Source organism: Chlorocebus sabaeus, chromosome 12, assembly GCF_047675955.1.
Source record: "Chlorocebus sabaeus isolate Y175 chromosome 12, mChlSab1.0.hap1, whole genome shotgun sequence".
NCBI classification, from domain to species: domain Eukaryota; kingdom Metazoa; phylum Chordata; class Mammalia; order Primates; family Cercopithecidae; genus Chlorocebus; species Chlorocebus sabaeus.
The window spans coordinates 4,804,080-4,818,204 of NC_132915.1; the positions used below are offsets into that span (position 1 = coordinate 4,804,080).

Consider the following 14,125-nt stretch of genomic DNA (forward strand, 5'->3'; position numbering starts at 1 on the left):
CATCAGAGGAAATATCCTTTTATATTTTAATATTTGAAAATATATTTAAAAGATTACTTTTAATCCCCAAATCCCCAAAGGCACAAGAGTTCCCTTACTAAGCACTGTATTTGAGATTAGGTTCAAACAAACATAACTTGTGAAATCACAATTTTGTTGACTGACTGATATAGTAAAACACGAAATGCTTTCACAAGATAATATATAAAAAATTGTGTGGCCAGCCGCAGTGGCTCATGCCTGTAATCCCAGCACTTTGGGAGGCTCAGGCAGGTGGATCGCCCTGAGCTCAGGAGTTGGAGACCAGCCTGGCCAACATGGTGAAACCCTGTCTCGACCAAAAACACACCAAAAAAACTAGCCAGACGTGGTGGCATGCACCTGTAGTCCCAACTACTTGGGAAGTTGAGATGGAAGGATCGCTTGAGCCTGGGAGGCGGAGGTTGCAGTGAGCCGAGATTGCACCACTGCACTCCACTCTAGGCAACAGAGTAAAAACCTGTCTCAAAAAAAAAAAAAATGCTGGGTGCAGTGGCTCACACCTGTAATCCCAGCAAAGACAGAGGTGGGTGGACTGCTTGAGCTCAGGAGTTCAAGACCAGTCCAGTCAACATGGTGAAACACTGTCTCTACTAAAAATACAAAAATTAAGCAGGTGTGGTGGCGGGCACCTGTAATCCCAGCTTTCGGGAGCCTGAGGCACGAGAACTGCTTGAACCATGGAGGCGGAGGTTGCAGTGAGCCAAGATCACACTATTGTACTCCAGCCTGGGCAACAAAGTGAGACTCCATTAAAACAAACAAACAAAAAAATTGTCCAAAGATATCTTAAAGATGAAAACTTGAACAGCATAGCCTCTGCAGCCCATGGGCTGGCAGTTTAATGATCTTTTAAAGTTTCTTTCCTACCCAGTCCCCATTTTCTGATGAGGTTTCTATGAGGTCTGTTAGGTATATATCCTACGGCTTATTGGCTTAAAATGTACTCTCATTTGAGACCAACTGGGATAAAGAGAAATCAATAGCGCAACTGTTTTGATACCGAATATTGATTGACAAGTGTCTTTTTGAAATAAAGAACCAGTCACTCCAAAAAGGTAAAAATAAATTGTGACTCCTTCACTACCATTTCTAGTTGTGTAAAACTGTCTTGGAGTGTTTATAAAAATCTTTCTGATAACTAGGCATTTCTAAAACTAATCCACAATATAATCCCCTCTTGAACAGGACTGGACTGGACAGCTAGCCTCTACAGAACATACACTGCAAGGGAGCACTGTAACTCAGTCCAGTAACTGAGCACTGGACGCCACGCAGCTTCCCAACTGGCCTTGTGTGTCCGAAACAGCCCCAAATCCCATCCGATTCGTGGATTCTAATCACAGGAGTGCCTCCCTCCAAAACATGTTTACTTATAGTTGGACACGATTCTTACCAACTCTAAGCAAACTAGAGCTGGATATTAAAGTAGGGTGAGACAAGCACAATGAAAGCATAAGAAAGGGTAGCTGACAAAAGAGCAAAGAAAGAAAACACACAATGCAAATATAAAGGGACAGACAAATATATTACCTCTTGGGAAAATTTTTTTTTTTTTTTTTGGAGACAAAGTGTCACTCTGTCCCCCAGGCTGGAGTGCAGTGGTGCAATCTCGGCTCATTGCAACCTCTGCCTCCCTGGTTCAAGCCATTCTTGTGCCTCAGCCTCCCAAGTAGCTAGGACTACAGGAACCCGCCACCATGCCCGGCTAATTTTTGTATTTTTAGTAAAGACAGGGTTTCACCATGTTGGCCAGGCTGGTCTCAAACTCCTGACCTCAGGTGAGCCACCTGCCTTGGCATCCCAAAGTGCTCAGATTACAGGCATGGGGGAATTATTTTTAATTAAAGAAAATTAAAATATGTCATAGTGAAAATAAGATTTCACCCTTTCTGGGTATTCAGCATAAGGAATTCCTCCAAGGAAATTTTTTAAAGACATGTACACATTTACTTAAAATGTAGGTGTTGGAAACAAGGTACGATAGCTTATTTTTGTTTCTCTTTTAAAGTAGTGAGTGTCCTGAAAATGAGGTGAAAACATCACCGTTCTAACCCCATAGCATATTTTCTTCTATTATAAACATAATTTATGTCAAAGGTTTAAATGTCTAATTTACCACTGACCATGTGTTGACATCTGTGATTTAGAATGTTAGTTTTCCAAAACCTTAAATAAGTTTATTCACAAAATTAATCTGAACAATTCCTGGATAGAACGATAACGATACCTCAACAAACACTTAAGAACAAAAGTAGCACATTAGCTATGCCAAAAAATAATACAAAGCAAGGAATGCTAAGGAAGAGCCCACACCTTGGTTCTCTTCAATGTGAGACACATATCCAAAACACTCAAGCACAGAAATACTTAAAAGATCAATGTGCGCATCATATGGTCACTGTGAAAATAAAATATTTTCACACTGCTCCACCTACCTAAGAGAGCAGCAAAAATAGGAAAACGATTTGGATTCAGGTCCAGTTGCTTGGCAACTTCATGCATCAGATATTGGCTTGTGGTGAGACTTTTCCCGTTCCGGCTCAGTTTTAGGGCATGGGCACTGAAATAGTAGGGGATGTTGCACAGTGCATAATCAGAGTCATATGCAACCAAGCCATGGAAACCATTCTCTCTGCAGAAACCAATCACTTCCTGATGGTGATCCTCAATGCTCTGTGCAACCTGGCAAACGAGAAAAAAACTTCATCAGATGTAGGGTAACACTGTAGCAACAAGCTCAATAAGCAGAAATGTTTGTACAGAAGCTGAAAAATCACATTTATGGAAACTATCCATGAAAGCCGAACAGTCAAAAAAAATGCCATAATAAAGTTTGCGACACATTGCTCCACTAAGAAATTTCTGTGGGACATTGCATTTAAATCATCTCCTGTCAGTAACTTATGATCCCATCTAGACTACAAATCAATTTTCAATTCTTGTCAAGCTCAAAGATCACCCTGCTTGAAAACACACAAAGCCAGCTGACCCCATGACAGTATTTTCAAGGAAGAGACAGGGAGAAAGACACAAGAAAATAAAGAGGTGGGAAAGAGGGAGACAGAAAGAAGCCACCCAGTGTCAATGAAACCAAACCATTTCTTCAAAGTAGATCAAATGCGTCAGGTGAAATCATCAGAATTTTAAAAATAAGATAAAAGTATGATCCCTCGCCTACCTGTCAACCAGTTATTATCCTCCTAAAGCCTTCCACACGTGGAGACTGTGTAAGGATGCACACGTTCACCCTCAGTGTAACTGCCACGGGCTTATTCTATGTCCCACACACTATGTCAGGACTAGGTCTACATCAACTGCCTTTTCAGTGATGAAAAATCTAAGACGCCCTCTTTACTTTTGCTGAATCCCCACTGAAACATCCACACTACCTCAGATTTCCACAACACACGAAGGAGCAAGCAGAGAAGCAACACCTCTGAGAAGTCGAAGTCCTCTGGACTCTCTCTAGTCCAAAAACTACAGCAAAAACACCTGGAAACCATGTTCCAAATGATTTACAGTCCGAGACCACCAAATTCTCTCCTGCTGCTTCACATACTCATTAACACAACTACATTTCTGGCAGATTTTTTGTTTCTACAATGGATAAGGTAATTTAGAGAACATTAATTTAAACTAAATTAGGTGATTCCAGTAACAATGGAGTATTAACTCTCCATAGGGCCTTAGAGGAAAAAATGTGTGTCATTCTTAACCTTAAGTTTCTAAAACTACTGTCCAATGTGTGGCTACACTGAGAGAAAGTTTATATTAAATTAAATTCAAAATTAAGTTCAAGTACTGAGTGGTCACAGGACACCAGAAGCTAACATACTAATTGGACAGCACAGACAGAACAGTCTCATTACCTCAGATAATTCTACTGGACATCACTGTAGAGTTCACCTCACTTCTCACCAACTTTCATAATAAAAGCAGTTGCCACATTTTGTTGAAAAGTTAGCTATAACGAAATCTCACTGAGAGGCAAAGCAAACCTTTTCAAGATGCGTACGTAAAAGAAGAAATCACTTTCTGAATTCTTGGTAAATATTTCAATAAAAACATTTTACTTCATAAGCAAATAACACAACATCCAGTCAGTCAAATAACATTCTATTCTTTAGAATGGGAAACTGCTGTTTTATCCCTCAATCTAAAAACACTGTACACCAGCTAAAACAGAATAGATTTTTAAAAAATCTAAAATTAGGCCTGCTTCATCCTCTCACTTCTAGAAATGGTAATTTCTAATCCAAGTTCTTTACCTCAAATCCTTTTATTATGTACAACTTTACATTTACAGTGATTTTTAAACTACTTTAAAATCATTAGAAATTACTGGCTTTTTTCCAGACATCTTTAATAGTTAAGTCTATACACTCTATTAAGAGACACGAAAATGAAAGGAGACAGTAGGTGACCACTCCCTTCTTGGCTCACCCTCCCTCACTCCTCCAAGGAGATCTAGAAAAGGCAGCTTGTTCCTTAGATTCACACATGTTGGGAAGGAAGCTGGGCAGAACTAAAACAGAGGCTAAAAGGAGGCGAGAGCCCAGCCCTGCCCACCTCCATCAGCAGGCAGTTCAGAGACAGCCAGCACTCATCTCCCAGTTTCACAGGGTGGGGAACAACGCCTGGGTGAGAAGAGGCTGCTGGCCCACAGTGGAAGCAAAGGCATCTCACAAGAAGTGGCTTTCTAACCAAGACCTGAAAGGAGGGGCTGGCCCTGGGCAGGACCTCCAAGGACAGTATCCACGGGGCATGGGCGGGGGACGTACAAAGGTCAGGAAGTGAGCCTGGCCTGTTGCCTGGACAGAGGGACCCACTGTGCTCCGACCCTGGGATCAAGAGGAAAAGTGGGGGATGATGAAGTCTGAGAGTAGCAGGGATCAGATCTAATCTGGCAGCTTTCAAGTAATGCGGTCAGTGTTGTAAAACAGCAGGCAATATATTTCAAGAGCTGTAAAACGTTCATACTCTTTAACCCGGTAACCTCACTCCAGGAAATAGAGCCTAAAAACCAATTCACTAAATAAACAACATTAGAAGCATAAAAAGGATCACAGTAGACTCCTAAGGGAAAAAAATAAATTACGGAGATAGACACAGTCACTACACTGTACTGTGGAGAAACAGAAAAAGCTTCAGGGAAAGTATTAAACAAAAGCATTTCAGAATACAATATCGTGTATACACAACTATATAAAAATTCGTTTGTGGTAAAAGGCTGCAAAGAAAAAGGCAAAGGCCAACATAGTTGTAATCAGGGTGGTGGAATTATGCTTTAAAAATTCCTTTTTAAAAGAAAAAAAAGCTGAGGAAGTACTACTATAAACCATACCTACACTCTGGTCATCTGTTACAGCACTCCAGACAAACTACTGTTCTTTTACATGTATGTCACTCCAAGAGGACAAGGGGCACAGCTTACGCATCTTTGTAACAAGGGTCTAGCTTGGTGCTGGCAGCCAGCAAGCACCAAAAAAAATTAAAAACTGCCCCAGTTTTGGCGTTGCATTTGATGGTTCCCCAAAGAGTCCTTAAATTAGCAAATAAAACTAGTAAGATACAGTCTATTCAGTACAGGCCAATATCCAGTAGAACCTTATAAAACAAAGGTGGTAGCCGGGCGCAGTGGCTCATGCCTGTAATCCCAGCACTTTGGGAGACCGAGGTGGGTGGATCACCTGAGGTCAGGAGTTCGAGACTAGCCTGGCCAAGATGGTGAAACCCCGACTCTACTAAAAATACAAAAAATTTAGCCAGGCATGGTGGCTGGTGCCTATAATCCCAGCTACTCAGGAGGCTGAGGCAGGAGAATCTCATGAACCTGAGAGGTGGAGGTTGCAATGAGTCAAGACCGCACCACTGCACTCCAGCCTGGGCAACAAGAGTGAAACTCTGTCTCAAAAAAAAAGAAACAAAAAAACAAAGGTGGCATGTGGGGCTTTTCACAATTACCTCCTTCCTCCACCCATAACAGAATCACCTATTTGCTCAGAACACTTGATTTTAGATTGGCATTAAAAAGCAAAGTGATTGAACTATTAATAATTCAGTACGACTCTAATTTGCAAATTAACAATACCATAATCCTTCCCAAAACCAGACAGAGCGTTAAACAAACATCTAACTGCTAGAATTTGTGTCCTAAAACAAAAAATAAAGGACCACACCCATGAACACAGCTTCACACCTGCAGCAAAGGTAGGACCTCTCCCAACCTGGCCTCAGCCCATCTTTCCTTTCTCAAGTCTCCTGAGTAAAGAGGGTGGGGGGGGCGGGAGGGGGGTCGTAAATCAGAGTCTATGCTCCAGCTCTGCCCCAGATACCCAATCTGCCAGGACAACCTCCCCAACAACCAATGTAAAATCTCACAGATCTCTATATTCCTTCAACTTCTAAAATTCTAGAACTCTTCCCTCTTGTTAAAATTAATTGTGCTTTCATCTGAGGAAGTGCAACCTGGCATTAAAAACCACAAGAGTAACAGAGAGGATGTCCTTTTCCGTGGGTGAATAATGGAAGTATGGAAGTGTAGTTCCGCAGTTACTCAATGGGGGAAATGGGGGGGTGGTGACAGCAGATCTGGCAAAGAAAATCAGAAAAAACTCTGAATGAAAGAGTTAAAAGTCAATTGCCTAGGGGCGGTAGGAACAAGATGACTCTGCATTTGTCAAAACTCATTCAATTGTACAACACACAGAATAAACTTTAATGTCTGCAAATAAAAAAACAAATCAACGAGGGTGTCGGGATGCCGGGGTAGAATGCAGACTGACAAATGTATACAATTGTATTATAAAATGTATGAAATAGCCTCACTGAAACTGCTTGAGTGCCCGGGAAACAGATGCCTCCCAGAATCTGCATTAACAATTCTGAAATGACTTTGCAGGAACACTAGGGTTAAAGCAAATGCTGTATGAGCCAGGTCCTCACTGTCAGAGAAACTACAAATAATCATGCAAAAGGAGAAGGCTAGAATGAACCTCATGGTGCTGGATTAGCCACAGTGAGAACTGGTGTTCAGGCGAAAATGCACACATAGGTGGGTACAGAAACAATGGAAGATGTGGTGTCCACACAGATCTCCTCACAGGGGCCCCCAAGCAGCAGGACAACCTGAGGCTGTTAGCTACGAGGGCCCAGACACAGAGACACCCCAGCAGCAGGACCACACCAGCGCCCAGACCAAGGTTTCCAGGCACCTTCTCCATGACAAAGAACCAGGGCTTCTCTTTGGAGACAGCTGACACTGGAGCAGGAAAACACAAGGTGCACCTAAAGCATCTTGTAGGTCCAGAAAGCAAGGAAGCACTCCCAAAACAAAAGGATGGCATGTGCCACACGGACCAACCCAAGAGAGCTCCCACAGCCCGAGCCAGGACAATGTGAGCAAGGATAAGGCAGAGCTGGATATAACCCCAAGTGAATTGATTATGACCCTAGAAAGAGGACAGGAGCCCATAATGATAAAAATAAATGATTAAATAAATGAAGGGAGAAGAGACACATTTTCCCTACAGAAAAATTCAAATAATACCATATAGTTTTCTCCCCAACAGGTAGAGTTTAACCCTCTCCCCTTTGAATGTGGGCTGGACTTAATTACTGCTTCCAAAGGATGAGGATGTTACAAATGAGCGAAAGGAAAACTGGTCACTACAGAGCAAACACCTGCAGACAGCTCCTTACCCAAGCAACCAAGGTTGGCATTGTCCAGTGCTAAGCCAAGTCAATGCCATGTGCCATGTGGGGTGCTGAGAAGCGCCCTACACCTCTGGGCTAGTCTTCTCCCAAACACACAGCCATAATTTAATATAGAGAAAACATCAGACAAACCCAAATTGGAGACATTCTATAAAACACCTGATTAGTACTCCTCCAAAGTGTCAAGATCACCAAAGACAAACAGAAGCTGTCCCAGAAGACAGGGGATGGAGGATACCAGAGGTCCTGACCAGAGTCCCGGAACCTAAAAGGACACTGGTGGGAAACAGATGAAATCCAAATGAAGTCCATAATGAAGTTCATAGTAGTCTACCAAGGCTAGTTTCTTGGTTTAGATCACTGTGCCAGCTAGCAGGAAGTGAACATTCCCTGGAAGCTGAGTGAAGGATATTGGGGAAGTCTGTACTACCTTTGCAAATTTTCTATAAAATTATTCCAAATAAGTTTATTTTTCTAAAAAAAAAAAAAGGCAATATTCTAGAAGACAAAACATCAGCTGAAAAACTATTTCAAACCACTTTATTAGATGAACAAAGTATAACAGACACGTGAAAAATAAATCCTGGCCTAAATGCAAGTTTCAAAAAGCCTATTACATAAAAACAGAAAACTTCCCACAGATAGTCCAGTTGAAAGAAACAGGAAAACCTACAAAGTATGGAATTTGGTTACCAATTAATTTATGAGTGAATAAATGCAGTCAAACTACTAAGAATATTCGTAAGAGGCCCAATATACAATTCCTTAAGATTTAAATCATGGAAAGTCTGGTTAAAAATCTGGTCAAGGATATGAGCAGGGGTAAAAAGATGATACAATGCAACGTTCGGGCGGGAATGGAAAAAAGATTCTGGGTTGCATCAAAATAACTTACGAGGCAGTTATTTAATTAAGAATAAACACTAAGTACCAGGCTGAAGCTTTGGGGATTCAGGGTCTGACAGACTTGAGCTCCCTGCTGTTCATCTGGTCTTCTGAAGCGCCTTCCTGTTTTCCCTTCTCCTGTACTAAGCTACTCTCTCTTACGTATCTGCTTCTTCTCTTCCCTGGCCTTCCAACACCTGGCTTGGACTGGGCATGATATAATGAAATGTGTACTTCCAGTTCTTAATGTTAATTTCAGAAGTGAGTTAAAACTATTAAACACAATGTTGAGATTATTTCATTTTGAACCCCCTCGAAGAACAAAATGACGTAAAAAATTAAGCCCTGAAAACACTTACTTACAGGTAGCCCTTGAAAGGGGGTAAAGTCACTCACCAGAGGTAAATCAGACTTCGAACTATGAGCTGTCTCCTTACTGAAAGTCCCAGGCTAGTAGCCACTGAAAGTATCTGCCATTTCAAAAGCACCAGGCCTTGATTAATTTTTGTCAGGGCTACCATTTCCACTCTATCAAAATGCAAGCTTTGAGATCAAGGAAGTGAAACTCTCAAATTCCTTCTGTAAACAACCCCCAGAGGCATTCTGCTTCTCATCGCTTGTGAAGTGATGAGGGGGCCAGTGTCCAACAGAACACTCTAACCTGGGGCAAGCACAACACTTCCCAGCTTCTTCCTCCCTGTCTACCCCTCCCCAAGCAATGCGCTAGGTGTCATTAGTGTTAAGAAGTTTAAGAAGTGGCAAAAGGGCCCATTTCTGGTCTCAAGAAAGTACTCTGTACTTCATTTAAGATGATAATTTTATGCCACTCTAAATTTACCAAATATTCCTAGGTAAATCTTTTTATCTCATTAGATTTACATTTCATCATTAAAAAGGCAGATATATCAAAACTCAGGACTTTTACAAAGAATAATGACTAAAAAACTCCCAAGCTTACTTGGCAAATATAATTGTTTATTAATTCTGAAACACAGCTACAGGACGACCCCATAAGAAAAAAAACTTAACACTGTTACTTACTCCTAGTCTCCAGTGAAGAAACACTTCTACAATGAGGTTTCTGTCTCTGGCACCAGCTGGGTGAACTCCACTGCCTACTTTAACACTTTCTGTACTTCCATTTCTTCATCTGTAAGAATAATAGTATTCCTCTATCTCATAGGGTAGCTGCGATGATTAAACATACTACATGTAAACAGCTCAGAAGCATTCACAAATAATAAGCACTTGACAAATGTCAGTTCCTATGTACTTTTAAGGAAGCTGCATAAAAAGGTGTCTTTATGCTTTTCACACAGGACCTGAAACGCTATGGGTTCTCATACATAGATTTTCCGACACTAGGAAAACACCGTTAACCTGGTTTTTCTTCAGAATAATTTTACACCAGTTCAGGGAACAAAGCGACACATCCTCCGGCCTGCTATCTGATTCAGAAGATATAAAACAACCTGATCATAAGAGCATATAGGTCCACCTAAATTATTTTGTTTTAAAAAACAACTACCAAAAAGGCAGTTTGGGGCCTCTTCCCAATGGGCAGTCCATAGCTCTGAGGTGGGAAAAACTAACGCTGAAGCTTCTGCTCCCTACTCTAGTCCAACTAAAGAATGAGAACATTAAAAAAAGTCAACTCCAATTTGGTGGCAGAGTTTTGTTGCTGTTTGAAGGGCAATTTAAATGTTATGACACATAGCAGCAACGCCTCTGAAAAGAACTCTCTTCAGGTAAGGCGAAATCATAGCTGAATAAGCTTATCTTACACATCTCGTTTAGAATAAAGGAGAATTGGGTACGGCGATCTTTTTTTTTTTTTTTTTTTTTTGAGACGGAGTCTTGCTCTGTGCCCCAGGCTGGAGTGCAGTGGCGCGATCTCGGCTCACTGCAAGCTTCGCCTCCCGGGTTTACGCCATTCTCCTGCCTCAGCCTCCCGAGTAGCTGGGACTACAGGCGCCTGCCACCACACCCGGCTAATTTTCTTGTATTTTTAGTAGAGACGGGGTTTCACTGTGTTAGCCAGGATGGTCTCGATCTCCTGACCTCGTGATCCGCCCGTCTCGGCCTCCCAAAGTGCTGAGATTACAGGCTTGAGCCACCGCGCCCGGCCGGGTACGGCGATCTTAAAAACAAGGAAAACATTTCTTAAAATAAGGGAGTGGGACATGAAAAGATGCTCAGCTTCACTCATTATTACAGAAATATAAACCAAAACCACAATGAGACACTGTATACTTCACACCCATTAGGATGGCTACTATTTAAAAGAAAAGAAAATAAGTGTCAGCAAGAATATGTGGAGAAAAATATATCCCTTGTGCATTGCTGGTGGGAATGTAAAATGGTGTGGCCTCTTGGGAAATAGTATGGTGATTCCTCAAAAAACTTAACGCAGAACTACCCTATGATACAGCAATTACACTTCTAGGTTGAAAGAATGGGTCTGAAGAGATGTCAGTACACTCATGTTCACAGCAGCACCATTCACAATGGCAAAAAGGATGAAACCCAAGTGTCCATCCACTGATGAATGGATAAACAAAATGTGGTCTACCCAATACAACAGAATGTTACCGAGCCTTCAGGAGGAAATTCTGACACGTTACAACACGTATGAACCTTGAAGACATTGTGTTAAATGCAATAAACCAGACACAAAATTACAAATACTGTACGATCTCATTATATGACGTTCATAGAGTACACAACTTCAGCGACAGAGGGTAGAACGGTGGTTACCAGGAGCTGGGGCACAGAAGGAATGGGGACTCACAGTTTAGTGGGTGCATAGTTTCAGTTTGGGATGAGGAAAAAGTTCCAGGGATAGATGGTGGTGGTGGTGGTTATACAACAATGTGAATATACTTAATGCCAATCTCAGTACTTTAGGAGGCCGAAGGTGGTAGGTCACTTGAGGTCAGGAGTTCAAGACCAGCCTGGCCAAGATGGTGACACCCTATACAAAAATTAGCCGAGTGTGGTGGCAGGTGCACACTGTAATCCCAGCTACTCAGGAGGCTGAGGCAGGAGAATCGCTTGCACTCGGGAGGCAGAGGCTGCAGTAGGCTGAGATTACACCACCACGCTCCAGCCTTGGTGATACAGTGAGACTCCATCTCAAAATATATATATATACACACACACACATATATACTTAATGCCACTGAACTATACATTGAAAAATGGTTAACTTGGTAAATTTTATGTTACGCATATTTTACCACAATTTTAATTAACAATAATAATAAAAAGAAGGGTATCTCCCTGTCTTCTCAGAAGGCCTAGGTGCTTGGCTCCAAAATTAACTTCCTACTTATAAAAAGGGAGAGTTTTCGTTTTCCTTTGACTAACGACAAATAGCATGTATGTAATAGTTTGCATCTGCCAGGCTGTATCAAAGGGTGATATTTCTTTTTTGCTTTTGCAATCTCTTTTGCACACACTGCTTGTGATGTGATCACAGTCTGGTTCAATGGTTATTCAATAATACAGGTTAGGTGTCCTTTACTGAAACACTTAAGACCAGAAGTGTTTCGGATTTCAGGCTTTTTCAGGTTTTGGAATATCTGTTATTAGGCTTACCAGTTCAACATTCTAAATTCAAAAATCAAAAATCAAAAATGCTCCAACGAGCATTTCCTTTGTGCATCATGCTGGTGCTCAAAAAGTTCTGGATTTTGGAGCATTTTAGATTTGGGATGCTCGAATTATAAAACTGTTCGATTTTTCCCTCTAAAAATATTAACAATAATAATAACAATAAAGGAGTGGATGTCATGAAAGAAATGCAAATTAAACTTTACAAACTTTAAAAATAAAAAAATAAAATTATAAAGGAGGAAACACCCACATAATTTGTATTCATAATCTATTTAGCCTACTCTAGTAATCTAATGACTCAGCTAAATCCTAGTAACATCATTCTTATTAAAATATCATTCCAAAATATAAAACATAAAATTTCAATTTTCATAATTTAGGAAAAAGAACCTCAGGTTGATACTATTTATTTCAAGATAGTAACACTTGCAAACTCTTCATAGGTCCAGGAAATTAAAACATCTCATCCATGGAGCCCAGTGACCCCCTCCACAGTCTGGGCTGGCTTGTTACTGCTGTTCATAAATATGCTCCAGCTCAGAGGATGAATGATGCACTTCAGACCTGTCAAGTCAACCCTCCAGCAATAAACCCTCTAGTATACTTCCCTGCACTAACCAGTAAAACACCAACATGGTAAATTCATCCTTTCAAGAAAGTTAATTGATTCTAGAGACAACTGACTGGAGCACAAAAGTACTGTTTCTAAATCACAGATCCTAAACTCTATAATGCAGACTGACCATCACCTCTGCAAATATTGCAGTGGGTCAAGTTCAACTCTACACTTTTCCCTAAGATGCCTAGAAACAATGTGTGATAAAGCCAGGTATAACAAGAGGAAAGGTGGCTAAATGTAGCCCATTTCCCTAAGCAGTCACCCCTTTTATGCCCTCAACACATCTCCTAAGTTAAGAAGCATAAAAGGCTTATTCAAAGATAAAAGCTCTGCACCAGGTGGCCAAGCTGACACCAGTGATTTTGGAATTAACTCTATGGGGACTTTAAAACTTCTGCTTCCTACCATCTTTCTGTCATCACACTTCCTTGCCTGTAACTGGTGATTCATATCCATTTATCAAATATTTTCTGAGCATGTACTACACACCAAGTACCGTTCCAAGAGCTGGATAACAGGCAAGGTCTTCATCAGATTTACTTCTAGAGAAAACATAAAAACAAGCAAAAATGGGGACAGGCGCAGCGGCTCACATCTTTAATCCCAGCACTTTGGGAGGCCAAGGCAGGTGGGTCACGAGGTCAGGAGTTTGAGACCAGCCTGGCCAACATAGTGAAACCCCATCTCTACTAAAAATAGAAAAATTAGCTGGGCATGGCGTGTAATCCCAGCTACTTAGGAGGCTGAGGCAGAAGAATTGCTTGAACCAAGGAGGTAGAGGTTGCAGTCAGTCAAGATCATGTCACTGCACTCCAGGTTGGGCAACAGAGTGAGACTTTGAATTTAAAAAAAAAAAAAAAGCAAAAATGAAATAAATGGTGAACTATATGGAGACATTTAGAGAATTTAAGAATATTTTTATCTGAACTGTGATTCATTTAAATGCCTGGTTTATTTAGAAAATTGTGCCTATAAATCTACTGGAAAGTAGTCTAATTTTTCAAATCCTAAAATCTCTCTTCTGCATATTACGCGATATTTGACATTTATTCCTACAGTGTAGTGCTTATTAAGGTTGCAATGTGTAATATGTGTTCATTAGTTTCTTCCTATTCATATAAATTTCAGAAGACTGAAACGAAGAACAATGTCGATCTAAATATGTTAGACATAGGAGGAAGTATACTTGTGTATATTTTGATTCAGAAAATTAAGTTGTGGTTTTGATTACTTTCTTCCTGGTAT

The 14,125-nt window shown here is 40.9% G+C and overlaps 1 protein-coding gene across 3 annotated transcripts in view; it reads right to left on the minus strand.

Annotated features, from left to right (window-relative positions):
- Positions 1-14,125, minus strand: part of FAM120A (family with sequence similarity 120 member A) — a 115,643-nt gene that overhangs the window by 93,275 nt on the left and 8,243 nt on the right. For all 3 annotated transcript variants that reach the window (XM_007969793.3, XM_073021440.1, XM_007969791.3), the window contains exon 2: positions 2,478-2,724. In XM_007969793.3, coding sequence (XP_007967984.1) covers positions 2,478-2,724 — 247 coding nt within the window. The remainder of the gene's footprint in view (positions 1-2,477; positions 2,725-14,125) is intronic.